General features: G+C 47.2%; 2 protein-coding genes and 4 non-coding genes across 8 annotated transcripts in view; 1 reads left to right on the forward strand and 5 right to left on the reverse strand.

The window, feature by feature from the left end:
- Positions 1-7374, reverse strand: part of ldhd (lactate dehydrogenase D) — a 29860-nt gene extending 22486 nt beyond the window's left edge. Inside the window, exon 1 of the mRNA XM_030732334.1 lies at positions 7196-7374. Coding sequence (XP_030588194.1) covers positions 7196-7288 — 93 coding nt within the window. The 5' untranslated portion in view covers positions 7289-7374. The remainder of the gene's footprint in view (positions 1-7195) is intronic.
- On the reverse strand, positions 2966-3036 carry trnag-gcc (transfer RNA glycine (anticodon GCC)). Its single transcript has one exon. It is a non-coding gene; the product is annotated as a tRNA-Gly (tRNA).
- trnag-gcc (transfer RNA glycine (anticodon GCC)) lies at positions 5499-5569 on the reverse strand. Its single transcript has one exon. It is a non-coding gene; the product is annotated as a tRNA-Gly (tRNA).
- Positions 6082-6152, reverse strand: trnag-gcc (transfer RNA glycine (anticodon GCC)). The gene has a single exon. It is a non-coding gene; the product is annotated as a tRNA-Gly (tRNA).
- trnag-gcc (transfer RNA glycine (anticodon GCC)) lies at positions 6684-6753 on the reverse strand. Its single transcript has one exon. It is a non-coding gene; the product is annotated as a tRNA-Gly (tRNA).
- Positions 7375-8227: 853 nt separating the features above from the next.
- Positions 8228-16478, forward strand: fam169b (family with sequence similarity 169 member B). Of its 3 annotated transcripts, none has more exons than XM_030731690.1 (11): positions 8228-8382; positions 8472-8513; positions 8606-8679; positions 8768-9051; positions 9827-9929; positions 10014-10099; positions 10423-10573; positions 11035-11217; positions 12150-12275; positions 12387-12481; positions 15350-16478. In XM_030731690.1, the coding sequence occupies exons 4-11, from the start codon at positions 8893-8895 to the stop codon at positions 15722-15724; spliced, it is 1278 nt and encodes a 425-aa protein (XP_030587550.1). In that variant the 5' UTR covers positions 8228-8382; positions 8472-8513; positions 8606-8679; positions 8768-8892; the 3' UTR covers positions 15725-16478. The 3 variants fall into 3 exon arrangements, with proteins under 3 accessions (XP_030587550.1, XP_030587549.1, XP_030587551.1); XM_030731689.1 differs by having other exon boundaries at positions 8606-8643; XM_030731691.1 differs by lacking the exon at positions 11035-11217 and having other exon boundaries at positions 8230-8382; positions 8472-8643.
- Positions 16479-16813: the final 335 nt, after the last annotated feature.

A 16813-nucleotide genomic window follows, 5' to 3' on the forward strand; every position in this document is an offset into this window, starting at 1 on the left:
AGAAGCCTTTGGGATAAGAGGTGAAACATATTCAAGAAACACAAAGAAGTCCAGTCGCCCTTTTCCAAGCTCCAGAGAGTACTGTGACCTGGATGACTAAGAAACTACACAGACATGGGACCCAGGACACATCACTGTGAAGGAGCAGCGCTGTACCAAAGACATTGAACTGTTAGCGGTTAGCGTTCGACCATACCACCTGGCCCGGGAGTTTTCACATGTTATTGTGTTAACTGTTTACATCCCGCCGTCGGCCGACGCTACAGCAGCCTGTGAGGACATCCACACCACCGTCTCTCAGTTACAGACGGCACATCCGCAGTCCCTGATTATCATCTCTGGGGACTTCAACCATGCCTCACCTTCTTCCACTCTCCCTAACTTCACCCAATATGTTGACTGCCACACAAGGGACAATAAAACTATAGACCTGCTGTTTGCTAACACAAAGGAGGCTTACAGCTCATCACCTCTACCCCCGCTTGGCCACTCAGACCACAACCTGGTCATTCTTCACCCCACCTACACCCCCATTGTGAAGAGGAAACCCCCCACCAAGAAGATAATAAGACTGTGGTCTGAGGACTGCAGTGAGAGACTGTTTTGAATGTACAGACTGGCAGGAACTCTGCAGGCCTCACGGTGAGGACATTGACGCCCTCACCCACTGCATCACAGACTACATGAACTTCTGTGTGGAGAACACTGTGCCAACCAAGAAGGTACGGTGCTTCTCCAACAATAAACCGTGGGTGACCCCAGAGCTGAAGGCCCTGCTGAACGAGAAGAAGAGGGCCTTCAGATCTGGAGACAAGGAGGAACTGAGGAGAGTGCAAAAGGATGTGAAATACAAGATCCGGAGAGGCAAAGAGAGCTTCAGGAGGAAGATGGAGGAACAGCTCCAACATAACAAAGTCCGAGAAGTCTGGAGAAACATGAAAAAAATCTCTGGCCACTTCGAGGACAATGGAGGAGCCACAGTGTCTGCTGACCATGGGTGGGCTAACGACCTAAACCTGTTTTTCAATAGATTTGACTCTGGGTCGTTGACCACCTCCCCCACCCCTCAGCTCCCATCTGCCCCCCTCCGTATGCTGACCCCCCTCTCTCCTGGTGCAATGCCATCATTGCCTGTACTCTCCTCACCCTCACCCACAGCGGAGCCAGCCCCATCACCCACCCCAACCCAGCCTCACATCCACCTCACAACTGACCAGGTGAGAAGTCAGCTCAGAAAGACGAAGATCAGGAAGGCAGCGGGTACAGATGGAATCAGCCCCAGACTGCTCAGGGATTGTGCAGACCAGCTCTGTCAGGTGGTCCTGCATATCTTCAACCTGAGCCTGAATCTGGAGAGGGTTCCTGAACTGTGGAAGACTTCCTGCATAGTTCCAGTGCCAAAGATCGCACAGCCCAGGGAGTCCAACCACTACAGACCTGTGGCCCTGACTTCTCACCTGATGAAGACCATGGAGAGGCTCATCCTTCATCACCTCCGCCCACTGGTGAGCTCAGCGCTGGACCCCCTGCATTTCACCTACCAGCCTGGCATTGGGGTGGACGATGCCATCATCTACCTGCTGCACAGATCCCTCTCTCACCTAGAGCAGGCAGGAAACACTGTGAGGGTCATGTTCTTTGACTTCTCCAGTGCTTTCAACACCATCCAGCCTGCACTACTGAGAGGGAAGATGGAGGGAGCCGGAGTAGACAGTCAGCTGACGGCATGGATCATCGACTACCTCACCAACAGACCACAGTATGTGAGGTGCCATGACTGTAGATCTGATGTGGTAGTCTGCAGCACGGGGGCGCCACAGGGCATGGTCCTCTCACCCTTTCTGTTCAGTCTGTACACCTCAGACTTCAGGTACAACTCGGACCACTGCCACCTACAGAAGTTCTCAGATGATACGGCCATCATTGGATGTGTATCAGATGGGAATGACGAGGAATACAGGGGGGTCATCAGTGACTTTGTCGGCTGGTGTGAGAACAACGCACTCCAAATCAACGCCAGCAAGACGAAGGAGATGATCATAGACTTCAGGAGGAAGCCACCCCCTACAGCACCGGTGAACATCCAGGGAAAGCATATTGAGATAGTGGTCTCCTACAAATACCTGGGTGTTCATCTCAATAACAAGTTGGACTGGACTACAAACACAGATGTCCTGTATAAGAAGGGCCAGAGTCGACTCCACCTGCTGAGGAGACTGAGGTCCTTTGGTGTCTGCAGGACTCTGTTAAAGACCTTTTATGACACAGTGGTAGCATCTGCCCTTTTCTATGCAGTGGCCTGCTGTGGGGGGGTGGATGCACCCAAAGGGACAGAAGCAGGATCGACAAACTGGTGCGGAGGTCTAGCTCTGTGTTGGGATGTCCTCTGGAGTCTGTGATGGTGATGGGTGAGAGGAGGATGTTAGCAAAGCTGACATCCATCATGAACAACCCCCATCACCCTCTGCATGAGACCGTGGGTGAACTGAGCAGCTCCTTCAGTCAGAGACTGAAACATCCTCGCTGCAGGAAGGAGCGCTTTCGCAGGTCATTCATCCCAACAGCAGTTAGACTGTATAACACTTCATAATGTCTTGAGTCACTTGGACACTTTACCTCCTCTGCCATCACTTTATCCTTACAGTCCAGATACATTTTATTTATTACACTCACCCATATAATGCATACCGTGTATGCTGTGTACCTTACCGGCTACAAATGTATATAATATTTTGATATCTGTATATAGTGTTTTGATGTGTGTGTATATGTGTGTATATGTACATGTGTGTATTGACTATATATTTTCTGTATATAGTGCTTATGTATATGTGTATAGTGTTTTTCTATTTTATTTTATTCTATTCTATTTTTAGTTTTCTGTACTGAGCTGCTGTAATGCGCAAATTTCCCCATCGTGGGATCATTAAAGTTTTATCTTATCTTAAAAAAGAAAATCAAGGTCTGCATTGGCCGGGAATCGAACCCGGGCCTCCCGCGTGGCAGGCGAGAATTCTACCACTGAACCACCAATGCTTGATAAATGAGCAACGGCACAGAAAAAAAAAATTTCCCGACAGAAAAAAGACCCATAACTGGGTTACATTAGTACAGTGTATAACGACAAATCTAGTTTTTCCAGTGCAGCTGTGGAGGCCAGAATCGTCCGCCATCATTCTCTTCCACTTATCCTTTTCAGGGTAATGGAGGGCTGGAGCCTAATCCAGCTGTCATACAGGAAAGGTACACCCTGGACAGGCAGCAGGGCTATAATTAACAGTTCCCTCTATTGAGAGACAAGCTAAAAAGGGTGCAAGTCATTTATTACCTCACTGGTAGACGGCAGTATGTGAGGCTAAGGGACTGTACATCTGAGACTGTGATCAGCAGTACCACAGGGGACTGTCATGTCTCCTTTCTCATTCACGTTGTGCACACCTGACTTTCAGTAGAACTCGGAAACGTGTCATATGCAGAAATTCTCAGATGACACGGCCATCGTCAGGCATGTCAGGAAGGGACAGGAGATGACTTTGTGGAGCTGGACAACAAACAGGACTGGTCGGTGCACAGTCACCCATTACGCACTCTGTAAATCAGACACTTTATCACTTTACTGCTGTTATGTTTGTGTAGGTTCTCAGTCATCCAGGTCACAGGACTCTCTGGAGCTTCAAAAAAGGCAACTGGACTTCTTTTTGTTTCTTGAAGATGTTTCACCTCTCATCCCAAAAGCTTCTTCACTTCTCAACCAAATAGAGGACAGACCCAGGCAGGGGTGGGCTGGGGTTGAAATTCAGCCCGGGAGCTTGGTTTGGAGCTACCTTTTATCCGATCGTACAACTGAGCAGCAAAAGGGGGAAAAAGTTGTCAATCCCCCCTTAGCCGGCGTCTCGCCCTTCACCTCTCCTAATGGTGTGCTGGCTGGGCTGCAGTGTTAATTTTGACAGCAAATTTTGATTAGTTTTAGTCATAGTCTTTTGACGAAAATGTAATTTAGTTTTAGTCATAATTTAGTCATCTGAATAGTTTTAGTTTTAGTCTAGTTTTAGTCGACAGATTATCGTAAGAATACAGTCGACTAAATCTACAGTCGATTTAGTCGACTAAAATATAAAGGGTGTAAATGCTTTTTCTTCAGTTCCCTTGAATTAGTCATTATACACACTTACACCAAATTAAACATTTATTCAAAGTTATGGAATATTATTAATAATATTAACATTAGCGTTTCACCTGCTTCCCACACACCTGATCATTAACACCACCTCACTGAGATAATCCGAGCGTTTTACAGCAGGACGCTCTGAAAGGTACAGGGCAGTGTTCAGGACTAAGATTATAAAGGCTAATCCACCGCGGTGTGGAGATTTTCTCTAAACACAAACTGGGAAAAACACTTTACCCTGCATGACATTAAAATGCTGACCTTTGCATGGAGATCTGGGTGACTGGTTTGCAGATGTCGTTTAAGATTTGTCGTGTTTTTACCCGAGATAGTCGCCCCACATGGTTTACACATCGTTTTGTTTGTCACAGCGTCAAAGGACAAATGTGTCCATACATCGGCTCTTCTCTTTCTCCCTGCTGACATTGTTTACATAACTTGGTTCTATCGGAAGTAACGACCAATCACAGGCTAGTTTGTCCTTCCCGGGTTTAGAGCAATTTGTGCAACTGTGTGTTTGATTGGATGTTTTCCTAACTTGTCCCGCCCTGTCACAAAATTAAATCAGTTCTGATTGGATGTCGTCCCCATCAAGCATTTTCATCTCGTTTTCATTCGTTGACTAAAGTGTCAATTAATTTCGTCATTGTTTTTATCCTTTTAGGTAGTTTTAATTTAGTTATCGTCTCGTTTTTGTCATGAAATTATTGACGAAAATATTTCGTCAACGAAATTAACACTGCTGGGCTGTTGTGTTTGTAGCCCCTCCTGATGAAAAAAGAGCCAGCTCTTAGAGCCGAAACGTTCGCGACCGACCATCACTGTCTGCACCTGTGGCTGCGCGAGCGCTGCTGTGCTTAACTGGGTAAAAAAAAACAAAAAAAACAAAACATCTGATCACCGGCCAGTTCGGCCTGGAAACGACTGGCCCTTCGGGAAACCTCCTGATGGCCACCACGCCCCTGGACCCAGGTATTTAAACCCTTGTGGGCGTAGTCCCCTGGAGGTGGTTATGACCCTCTATTGTTCATGTGCGTAAACACATGCACCAAGGTGTGAAAGGAGGCATGGGTCATTACAATCAGTGGTTTCAGATGAAACCAACAAAGGACTTGGCTCCATTGTTTCATGTGACCTAATGAGGTCACCTGAACAAAGGTGTGAATGGGGGTTGAGAGGCCAGTGAGGGAGCACAGGATCGGACTGTAAGTGGGGGAAAATTATGATGGTTGTTCACAGTGGACATAGATGGCTTCTTTGAGTCCTCTTTCAAACCATCTGTCTTCCAAAGTTGCTACAGTAGCATGTCAAAAGAAAGAAAAACAAGTCTTGCATTGGCCGGGAATCGAACCCGGGCCTCCCGCGTGGCAGGCGAGAATTCTACCACTGAACCACCAATGCTTGATGAAGGGAATTTTGCACAGAAAGAGGGCCCTCTCACTACTGCACATTTGACATCATTGGTTAAAGTTAGAGTTTGTAAAATTTTCCCCACTGCAGATTCCCAATTGCAGTCAACTGAATTCTACTTTCTGACTCCTCCCAATTCAAATTGATAACACTAGGTATGGTGGCCTCTGTAGGACAAAAAAAAAGGACAAACAAAGTGACTGCAGAGCGAATCCGCCCCGGAGTCTTTCACTGTTTATCCTGGAGGTGGCTGGAAAACTTTGTGAAAGGAGTCAGATACAGATTGCATTGCCGTAATTACACAACAGTGTTATTACAATCAGCAGTACGGGTGCACCACAGGGGCCTCTCACTCAGGGAGCACAACACGTTTGATTTCTAGCTAACAAGGTGTGAATTCTTCAACCGATTTAAAGAATTTAAACATGTTCTGCACGTGGTATATTGTATATTGTTGTTATAGCTGCGTGTCTGTCGGACAAATACAAAAAAAAAACAAGGATTGCATTGGCCGGGAATCGAACCCGGGCCTCCCGCGTGGCAGGCGAGAATTCTACCACTGAACCACCAATGCTTGATGGCAGCCATGGTGCATGGACAACAGAAAGTGGCTCCACTGACTAATCCATATATAGTGCACAATATTTTCACCTCTGCATGTCAGTAAATTGTACATTGCATTCAACTAAATTCTGTTTTCTTGTCCCTCCCAATTCAAATTGATAATCCTAGCTACGGTGGCCACTGTAGGACAAACATGTTTTAGTCAGCCAAGGGAGATCAAAAACATTATATTTACTGTACCCTATAATGGCTGTGGTTGGCCTGCATGTTTCTACTACCATCTGTGTGTAAAAGTATCTTTGTACACACTATACTTCAACATATCTGAATCACATCAACAATTAGTTATAAATCAGGAATAAAACATGATGTGAGACAATTAAATATTTCACTTTATTAAACATTTTTTACCTCTAAAACTTCAGCTGCCGATCATCTGTAGTGAGTGTACTCAAAGTGACACCACCCCTATCAGGACAGACTGTCAGTCCACCGGGCGCTACAACTGAATGGTTCATGGAACAGAGGGGAAAAACGATGTTGCATTGGCCGGGAATCTAACCCGGGCCCCCGCGTGGCAGGCGAGAATTCTACCACTGAACCACCAATGCGTAGAAACAGTCTAAAAACATAAGCCGAAAAATTCTGTGCTCATGCATGAAGGACTCTTCAAAATTCAGTTAACGTTTGTGACGATTTGAGCTGAGCCCATCTGAGAAACGCTGCCTCTAATTCTGGGGTCGCCATATTTCATAAACAGCCCAGAAGGCTGGGAGACTTCAGCGGTAAATATCTTACCTGCCCCGTCGGCTGACTTACTTTAATGCTTACCCCGGTGTCACCTTCGCAAAGACGCCGAGACCTTTCACATGATTATTGTGCGGAGTGAATAATCAGCACGGTGGTACTGGGTCGCGTGGTCGAGGTCTCACTCCGCTAATTAACGCTTAATTAAGGTGACGGAGCATGCGGGCGCGACGTCACCGCCCACACGTTACTTCGTGCTCGCCGGCACTTCAAAGTTAAAGGTGAAGAACGCTGAAAAGCACTTACCGAGGCGGTGTTTGTGGACTTAATGCAGCGGCAGTGCAGGAGGCAGCGCCGCAGAGCCGGTAGCAGGCGGCCTGGGCTCCGTCCGAGAAGCATCGTTTACGCTGCACCGGGCAAATGTCACCGACGGCGTGTTTCAATAACAAACAGACGGACACACGCGCTGCCGAAACGCTGCAAACACAAACGCTACTGCAAACACGCCACTTCCGCTACAAAATAAAACAAATCGTAGGTACAACCCCCCCTTTTTTTTTTTTTGAGAATGACGTATTCTCATTGTTAAAAAATGAGAAACAAAAAAAGATAGGGCCTGTGCATTTATTAGAAGAACGAGAATAAAGTTGACTGTATGTATGTATATATATATATATATATATATATATATATATATTATTAAACTTAAAAATCTAGTCAACAACAAAAGTGAAAATGAAGGATCCAGCCCTTCGTATTAATCTATTTTTATCCAGTTTATCCTATTTTCAGTTAGCAGCAGCTTCAAGCCACATTAGACAAACTGATTGAGGACATGGAGCTAACTTCAGGTCTGTTACAGGTGCAACTAAAACTATTAATGATTTTCAGTTCAGTTCAGTTTTACTTATACAGCGCCTCTAGGCACTTATTTTAAAATGAGAGAGTAATGTGATGTATTTTTCAGATTAAATCTTGCATAAATAATGAATTTTTATATAAGGATATGATGTAAAATTGTTGTGTTGAAGGGTTTGCACTGCTGACATGCTACAACGGGTTTAGTGTTACCTGCCAAGTTTTTTATTTAAAACAAATAAATAAAAAGATGGCCTGTCACCATTCTAGTTCAAGACAAATGTCACTGAACGATTTTAACAATTACAAAATAAAAACGTCCTTTTTAACTGTTGGTAAAACCTGCGCTTTTATTCTGAAGTCCAGCTCGTGTGTTTCCGGTCATGCCTGCAGTAGACTGCCGGTGCTAGATTATTACAGCGCTCGGAAGGACACAGTGGGACGCTCTGCTGTGATTGGTTAGCGGAGTGAGACCTCGAGGCCGATCCGTGTCAGCGCCCTACTTTTAGCGTATTTTTGTAATTCTCTCTGCGACCAGAGGATGGCGCAGCGGGCCAAAGGAAAGTAGACGTTAAGGCGGTGGTTGGTGTAGTTTCTTCAAACTTACTTTTTAAGGCTACTTCGATCCACCGAAAGTAAGTTAATAAAGTTACCCGAGTTAATTAAAGCTAAGCGTGTTTGTGATGAAGCCGCTGTTCTGACGTGTTTTTGTTTTGTGTTGCAGTTCAAAGTTCACACAGCTGTTTATTGCAGCACCCTCACCTCGGTAGGAAAAGAAGGAAGAAAGCAGCTCAGATTATTATACAGCCTGTTTATGAAACGCCTCAATGAGACACGCTTTGATTTGTTTCCCTGCAGATGCAGTCATTCATTGACTCACGGGACAGTTTGGCTGCGTGAGTTAATGTTTAGCAGAAATCTGCGTCACCTGCGTCAGTTACCATAAACTATGCGCCCATTTTACCTGAGGGAGCTAAAAACACGTGAGAACTCATAACTCATCTTCTCCTTTATCTGCAGTGTTCAAGGAAGGAGAAGCAGCTTTAAAGTCCTGCTGTTTTAAAGGGAACCTGCTGGTCGGAGAAGGTCTCCGTGTTAGGGAAGTGGATCCCAGTCAGTGCTGATGTAATCTCAGCTGTTTGTAAATGCATAACTACACCAAACATCTCCCAGAGGCCATGTACCCCGTAGACCTGCCCGCTGTGGATCACAAAGACCTGACATCTGCATCTGAGCGGTACCTGTCCTCTCTGGAGTCCAGGCCTCCTGGTGATGAGTGGTTTCACTCATCACACACCTCAAAGGTATCTAACCACCGTTTGTATGACAGATGATTATCACAATCAAACCCGTGTGCATATAAAACAAACGGAAGGAGTTAAAAGGAAATAAATATACTAAATATACCGTTTTTAATCCCCTGTTATTCATAAATGTTTTAGTTAATACCTAAAAAAAGTCTGAAAATGTCCTCAGTTTCGATGCATCTTAAATTTGTAAAACCTGCCCCACCCAGTGCTGCTGTTTTCTCCCCTACACACTTTATCCTGTAATGCAGCTGCATCGTTAAAGCCAGGCTGGGTACATTAGCAGCATAAAAACAGTGTGAGAGATGGACGCAGACTCGTGACATCACCCACTGGTTAGTGAAGTCGTGTCATGGAGCCTCGAGAGGAGCATTTTTGCCAGTGCCCGGTGTTTCGGGACTGGATGTGAAGAGCGAGGGTGGATTTGATGGTCGTAACTCTGGCTGTGGTTGTACAGCAGTTAGCAGGTTTCCCACCTGAAAACATCATTTTCAGCAAGTTCAGACAGGTTTTTTTTTTTTATTGAATAACTGTTTTCCAAAGTGGTGAAACAAATATTTAGACTCTTATTTAGAAGTAATACCACTACTTATAGTGCACAAGCTCTGATATTGAAATACAGTTGAAGTGCATCATGTAAAAAGATCCTTGGAAGTCTTACGTTTTACTTGGGTATGCCGCGAATGAATTCCTTGTGTGGTGACTGTGAACATCAGTGGGGCCACAGTGGAAGTGATTTTACTGGCTTGACGTTATCCTCCCGTCTGCTCAGGTGGCAATAACAGCAGCAAATGTGAGCCAGCTGCAGCTGTTTGAGGATGGGCAGCCTGGCTGCGCGGTGCTGGCCCTGCACCCCCCGGACGATCCAACACAAGGTTTGGAGCTCCACAAGCTGCTCTGTTGACATGTTCCAGCCTTAGACGCAGACTGACGCTCGCCGCTCTGATCTTACCTTCCAGTGGTTGCCCTCTACCTGCACGGGAAGTGGTGGCTTTTGGATGACGTCTTGCGGACGTCGAGCAGATCCAGAAGTGGTCTGGTGTCGGTAAGTGTGCTAATGTGCATTTGTCTAGACATTATGTCACTCGGTGGCTCCTGCACAGGTGTGAACAAATGGAAGCTTTGATCAGTGCGCTTGCTGCTTATTACTCCTTCATTCTGTCTCAGCTACTCATCTGTTACTGTAGCTGCAGATGCCCCTGATTGGAGTCAGAGTTCATCCATAAAGTGTCTGAATTCATAGAAAAACCTTTTTGTATGAATTTATAAATGAAGGATTTGCTGAGTGGTTTTCTCCCAGAGCTGGCTCTGCGGTGACCTCTTTTCCATCTGTGCCAGTATCTTCTTCAGCCTGCATGTTGTCCACAGGTGCAGTCTCTCATGGAGAGGGTGATTGTGTTCCTGCTCAGTCAGATAATGGAGAGGCCTTCACTGTTCTCCCTGCATCCCCCCACAGAGAGCTGCAAAGTGCTGTGGAGAGACAGCCAGGCGGTCGGCTTTTACACCGTCAAACACAAAGGTGGGGTGGAGGGGGCTGAGAGCGAAATGGCAAATAGCATATCAATGTGTAGAAGTGTGTAGAATATGTGTAGAAGTGTACCAGCTGAGCCATGAGCTGATTTAATCCAGCATTAAGATCAGCTGATCTGCCACGATTGAACAATTCCTCAGTTTCCTAGTCAGATCCAGTCAGATGGCGAGGAGGAAAATGTTCACTTTGGAGCTTCATCTGTGAACTTCATGAATCACTGTGGATAAAGCGTACCCTCCTCTATCCTTCGTTTTGGCTCTAATTAGACGTGAAATGAGAGACTGAGACCTTAAATTGATCAGGAAGTATTTACTGAGGTCATGGATTGAGGGAGCTTCTATACAGCCAGACGTCTTTTTGAAACCAGAGGAGTCACGCTGGCTTCACTGTGTCCACCTGTTGAATGCAGTCTGTGGTTAAAGCACCCTGTCCGCGCTCTGCTGTTTCAGGCAGCCTGTGCGACGGCCGGAGCAGCCGCTGCTACCTGCTGCCTGTCCTGGACACCGTGCTGGTGAGGAGGAGCTGCAGGAGGCGAGGCTTCGGCCTTCAGATGCTGGAGGATTTCTGCTCCTCGTTCTCCACGGAGGAGTTTCTGGGAGTCAGCTCTCCATTATCCCCCAGCATGGCTTCAGGTCAGCTCAGGTCCTGTTTTAACTGCTTTGTTTGCTTATTTACCTTCCACGTCGCTTCTTTCTCTTCTTTATTTCTCAGAGTGCAGAGAAACTTGTAGACTGGGCTGAAAGCTTAAAAGTCTGACTCAGTCTGACTGAAAATAAACCGAGCTGCAAACTCCAGGGCTGAAAGTGAAGCCAAACAAATAGAGTTTATCAGAGCGTGCTCAGAAAGCAAGTCAGGCCAGGCGTGGCCATAACAAACACCATGTCTGAGCATAAGTGTTTCTCTTGCATGGCAGAGGTGCTTGTGGACACGGAGTCTGAATGCATGTGTTCAAGAGCTGTGGTCATAAGGTTGATGGTTCCTGTTGTGGGGGCGACCTCGGTGGTGAGGGAAGAAACTGGGCTGAAAAGGAGGCTTTCTGGGCTCGGCTGGCCCAGAGGTCTCCTCAAACTAGAGTTTGGGACGGCCGTGGAGGAGGACTTTGAGCTGGCATCGTGGAAGTTTTGACAAGCCTTCCATCAACTCAGGAAAGGAAAGCAGGGCTTGATTGAGCCTGTATTTAAACCTGCTGACCAGCACTGGGGACAGTGTCAGGAGGTGGAAAGAGCTCCGAATCCGACCAGAACGTCCTCTGTGGAGGAGTTGGAGCCTGAAGACTCGCCAGTCGCTGCAGCTCACTTAGTAGCTACGGGCATGATTAACCACAATGGTTTTTATGAGGTCACAAAGATCTCATTTTAAGTGCCAAATGTTAACTAATAAATGTTCGAGTTGAAATATTACAGAGCGTTTGCACAGTTTTTATCATGTGCAAAACAGTGGTTCCCAAACTTAGTTGCAGGCCCCACTTTCTTCGATAAAAATACTTGTAAGCCTTCCCGTGTACTCACCCTCAGACTCTTCCTCCCTCCTAGAGAAGTACAGCGGCCTGTGTTTGTGTGTTCAGTGTTCAGAAGGTTCCTGCAGAAGCACCGGCAGCATCGGGAGCGTCTGTACGAGGTGGAAGCTCCAGGGGGCTGGACTCAGCGGCGAAACATCTGGCTCAACATCCAGCTGGGACGCTACTCGCTCGGTAAACACTGGATTCGTTTTTAAGGGTTTAAGAAGAACGTTGCATTCACAGTGAAGTGCTAAAGCAGGAATGTACTGAAGAGGCTGTGTGACCTCTGACTGTGTCCTTCAGGCACTGATGAGGAGAGCAGCCCAACATCAGGACAAACCCAGAGAAATCCCCTCAAGGACGCCTCTGACCCTGACCCTGACCCTGACTCCCAGAGGGTAAGGATGGCAGTTCCTCCTGGACAGGTGTAGGTGTATCAGCTCAGTCTGTCACTGAGCAGGTCCCTCTGAGCTTTAGAGCTCTGAAAACAGTCAAAACGGCAACGAATGAAAGTCAGTTAAATTTATTATCAATAAAACTGTAAAAACTAAGCCTCATCTATTTGTGCCAAAGATATCTTAAAGGTACAGTCAGTCATTTTTGAGCTTATTTAATAGAAAAAAGAATATTCTCACGTTGATTATTGTGTAATTGTGTTTTCTAATAAGTTGATGGGTTCTCATAAACTGAGAATGAATCCATTACAGACACTCAGGAGGGTGTGCCGGTTTGTGGAAGCCGCCATCTTGGATACTGTGGACGGCGTCTTTCCGCTAAATCGCGTTTTATTCATGCGACGAGAGACCGGCCACATACGCAGGACGTTCAATTTAAATATCACAAATGGCTCTTTGAAACCATTTCACATTTGCACATGAATATTTTCATTATCTCTTTCTCGTTATGTCTTCCTCCCCCACCGCTCTCTCTCCTCCATCATTTCCACCTCAGCCTCCTCACCTCCATCCTCACCTCAGCCTCCTCACCTCCATCCTCACCTCCATCCTCACCTCAGCCTCCTCACCTCCATCCTCACCTCCCTCCTCACCTACATCCTCACCTCAGCCTCCTCACCTCCATCCTCACCTCCCTCCTCACCTCCATCCTCACCTCCCTCCTCACCTCCATCCTCACCTCCATCCTCACCTCAGCCTCCTCACCTCCCTCCTCACCTCTATCCTCACCTCCCTCCTCACCTCCATCCTCACCTCCATCCTCACCTCAGCCTCCTCACCTCCCTCCTCACCTCCATCCTCACCTCCATCCTCACCTCAGCCTCCTCACCTCCCTCCTCACCTCCATCCTCACCTCCATCCTCACCTCCATCCTCACCTCAGCCTCCTCACCTCCCTCCTCACCTCCATCCTCACCTCCATCCTCACCTCAGCCTCCTCACCTCCCTCCTCACCTCCATCCTCACCTCCCTCCTCACCTCCATCCTCACCTCTATCCTCACCTCCCTCCTCACCTCCCTCCTCACCTCTATCCTCACCTCAGCCTCCTCACCTCCATCCTCACCTCCATCCTCACCTCCCTCCTCACCTCCATCCTCACCTCCATCCTCACCTCCATCCTCACCTCAGCCTCCTCACCTCCCTCCTCACCTCCATCCTCACCTCCATCCTCACCTCAGCCTCCTCACCTCCCTCCTCACCTCCATCCTCACCTCAGCCTCCTCACCTCCCTCCTCACCTCCATCCTCACCTCCCTCCTAACCTCCATCCTCACCTCCATCCTCACCTCAGCCTCCTCACCTCCCTCCTCACCTCCATCCTCACCTCCCTCCTCACCTCAGCCTCCTCACCTCAGCCTCCTCACCTCCATCCTCACCTCCCTCCTCACCTCCATCCTCACCTCAGCCTCCTCACCTCCATCCTCACCTCAGCCTCCTCACCTCCCTCCTCACCTCCATCCTCACCTCCCTCCTCACCTCCATCCTCACCTCCCTCCTCACCTCCCTCCTCACCTCCATCCTCACCTCCCTCCTCACCTCAGCCTCCTCACCTCCATCCTCACCTCAGCCTCCTCACCTCCATCCTCACCTCCCTCCTCACCTCCCTCCTCACCTCCATCCTCACCTCCCTCCTCACCTCCATCCTCACCTCCCTCCTCACCTCCATCCTCACCTCCATCCTCACCTCAGCCTCCTCACCTCCCTCCTCACCTCCATCCTCACCTCCATCCTCACCTCAGCCTCCTCACCTCAGCCTCCTCACCTCCATCCTCACCTCAGCCTCCTCACCTCAGCCTCCTCACCTCCCTCCTCGTCTCCTGAGCTGCAGTCACATGAAAACGTGCTTATTTATTCCTGATATTGTCACCATTACTTATTGTCTGCACATTAGACACATGATGTGCTCCATTATTTGTCTACAGTACTGTGAGCTCTTGACTTTATTATGTAATATTCTCTGAGAGACATATCCTGCATCGGCACATTCAGTGCTGTAACCTGTTCCAGCTGAGTGTGTAAATGTGCACACACTTTACTAATCCCGTTATAAACCGTTGGTGCTTTGGCCGGGAATTGGACCCGGGTGTCCCACGTGTCAGGTGATAATCCTACCACTGAACCACCAATGCCACGCCCTGGGACCGGGACAGGGCCGTATGCTCGCACACTAAAAGCACCGCCTTTATACTTTATATACGTCAAACAAGCCACAACTCGTGCTCTGAAAGTGATTCCATGATCCAGTCAAAACCTCTGGATCAATGAGAGCGCGAGACTTCCAGCATTAGGAGGTTCACACCACGTGCGTCACACTTTAGAGCAGGCGTCTAAAGTGTGACCCCTTTATGTGATTTTTTTTGACATTTCACTTTCCCCTCCAATTAAGAGGAGTTAGCAAAATGTCCAAAAAGTAACTTAAAGGGCCAAATTGTCATATTTTTGATATCAAATCGTGGACCGGAAGTAGGGGGCGTGGCTGGATGCGGCCCACGGACCGCGAGTTTGAGACCCCTGCTTTAGAGGATCTGAACATCATACTGTGCTGTGAAATGAGGTTTCACACCGACATTCATGGCCCCCCTGAGAATGTACCTGATCCACTTCAGAGGTCCATTTGTAGCTTTTGTGGTCATTTTGTGACTCTGTGTACTCAGTGTGTGTCTTTGTGAGCCTTTGGTTTCTTTTTTGTGGTGAATTGGTGTTTCTGTGCTCATGTTGTGGTTTTTTTATGTCTCGTAGTTATTTTGTTTCCAGAAATGAATCAAATGTGTCAGCAGGAATAATTTAGTCACTTCTGTTTACCTTCGTGCAGACTTGTTTACTGGACCTGAGCATGCTGGGAGCCCCTGATGGAAACACTGCAGTGCTTTTGGGCGCCACTGAGCAACAAATTGAATCTTGCGATCCAAGCCGAGGTGGACGGTCCCTGAGCGGCGAGCTCCCTGGTACAGGATGGAGCCCCGCAGCCCAAACCGACGATCTGAAATCTGGACCTCCCACTCAGCCCTCAAACACAACACAGGCTTTGAAATCCAAAGCCTCTCCATCTACAAAGCACCACAGAGAGGAACCAGAGGACATGCAGAACATTCCCAAACGAGCCAGAATACATGAGTTAAAACAGGAACACGGACAAAGACTGCATTCAGCAGCAGAGCCCACAGAGGCCGTTCAGACCCTTAACTGAAACCACATCCACCTTCATTTAGGTGACTCTGTATTCTTTTCACAGATCACAGTGGAAAGTCAAATTTGAGTGAAGGGTAGAGGGTGAGTACCTAAACAAGTACATTTGTTCTGAGGTTCGGTGCAGCCTGTCAAAGGTTGTGCGTCAGATCAGTGAAATGTTTGCAGGAAGCGAGAGCGTTTTTATTTTTGTGTGTGTCAGCGTGATCCGATTATCCCTCCCGTCACGTTTATTTTTCCGGTTGTAAATTTCATGTTGCAGAATTTTTTTTCTTGCAATTTCATGAGTGAAGACAAGATGAAGGGTTTTTGGGGCTGTGAGAAGCTTTTGTTAGGAGTTTGGTTTCAGGCATCAAAGGAGCCGCAGACACACGAGGTCATGTTCTGCATTATCTGTAATAAAAGACACTGGAAATATGGTTTCTATTCCCTGTTGTGTACATATTGCTGTTGTTGGCTTTTAACAGGAACCTGAGGGCAAAATTTCATGAATACATGTGTTGGAATAAGAATAAAAATGCTGAAATCCTTGAACTACAATGCAAACTTTGCAGCTATTGTTCAAAAATTGTGCAGTCCTGCATATCCAGTCTCCAATCTCATTGTACATCCTGTATAATGACAATAAAGGCATTTTATTATATATACTGTCTGTAAGGAACGCAGAAGGATGTCAGCATTTCTGATTTCTGACATATCATCAGCAGAGAACTGTAAAAGGTTTGTGGGCAGAAATAAAGAGTCCATCAGGGCTGGACCCAGTCTCCTGTGTTTGGGTGGTCATGTATTCTAATGGTGTAGGCAAAGCCCAAAGGTTAGGACAGCCTGCAGGTTGCTGGTTTGAGTCCCTGTTCAGGTACTGGTATCCTACAGAGGATGGTTTTTACACGATCCATGACAAAGATGAGCATGACAAACAATAAACGACCACACTAACATTAAGAACACTCATTAGTTACTAATTAGTTAAAATACATGTATTTTAGCGCCATTCACCGCTATTCTTTGGCTCTCTGGCGCCCTCTCGGTGAACTGCAGTAAATGTCTGCATTAATAAGGGAGCGGGTTGTCCGCAGACTCCGGCTTCTAC

The sequence above is a fragment of the Archocentrus centrarchus genome, chromosome 6 (genome assembly GCF_007364275.1).
Source record: "Archocentrus centrarchus isolate MPI-CPG fArcCen1 chromosome 6, fArcCen1, whole genome shotgun sequence".
NCBI lineage: Eukaryota > Metazoa > Chordata > Actinopteri > Cichliformes > Cichlidae > Archocentrus > Archocentrus centrarchus.

Excerpts from the sequence above, each read along its gene's own strand:
- fam169b (XM_030731690.1), top strand. The coding sequence starts at position 8,893 with ATGCATAACTACACCAAACATCTCCCAGAGGCCATGTACCCCGTAGAC. Across the intron at positions 9,930-10,013 it reads CCCGGACGATCCAACACAAG|TGGTTGCCCTCTACCTGCAC; the intron begins GTTTGGAGCTCC and ends CTTACCTTCCAG. Across the intron at positions 10,574-11,034 it reads TTACACCGTCAAACACAAAG|GCAGCCTGTGCGACGGCCGG; the intron begins GTGGGGTGGAGG and ends CTGCTGTTTCAG.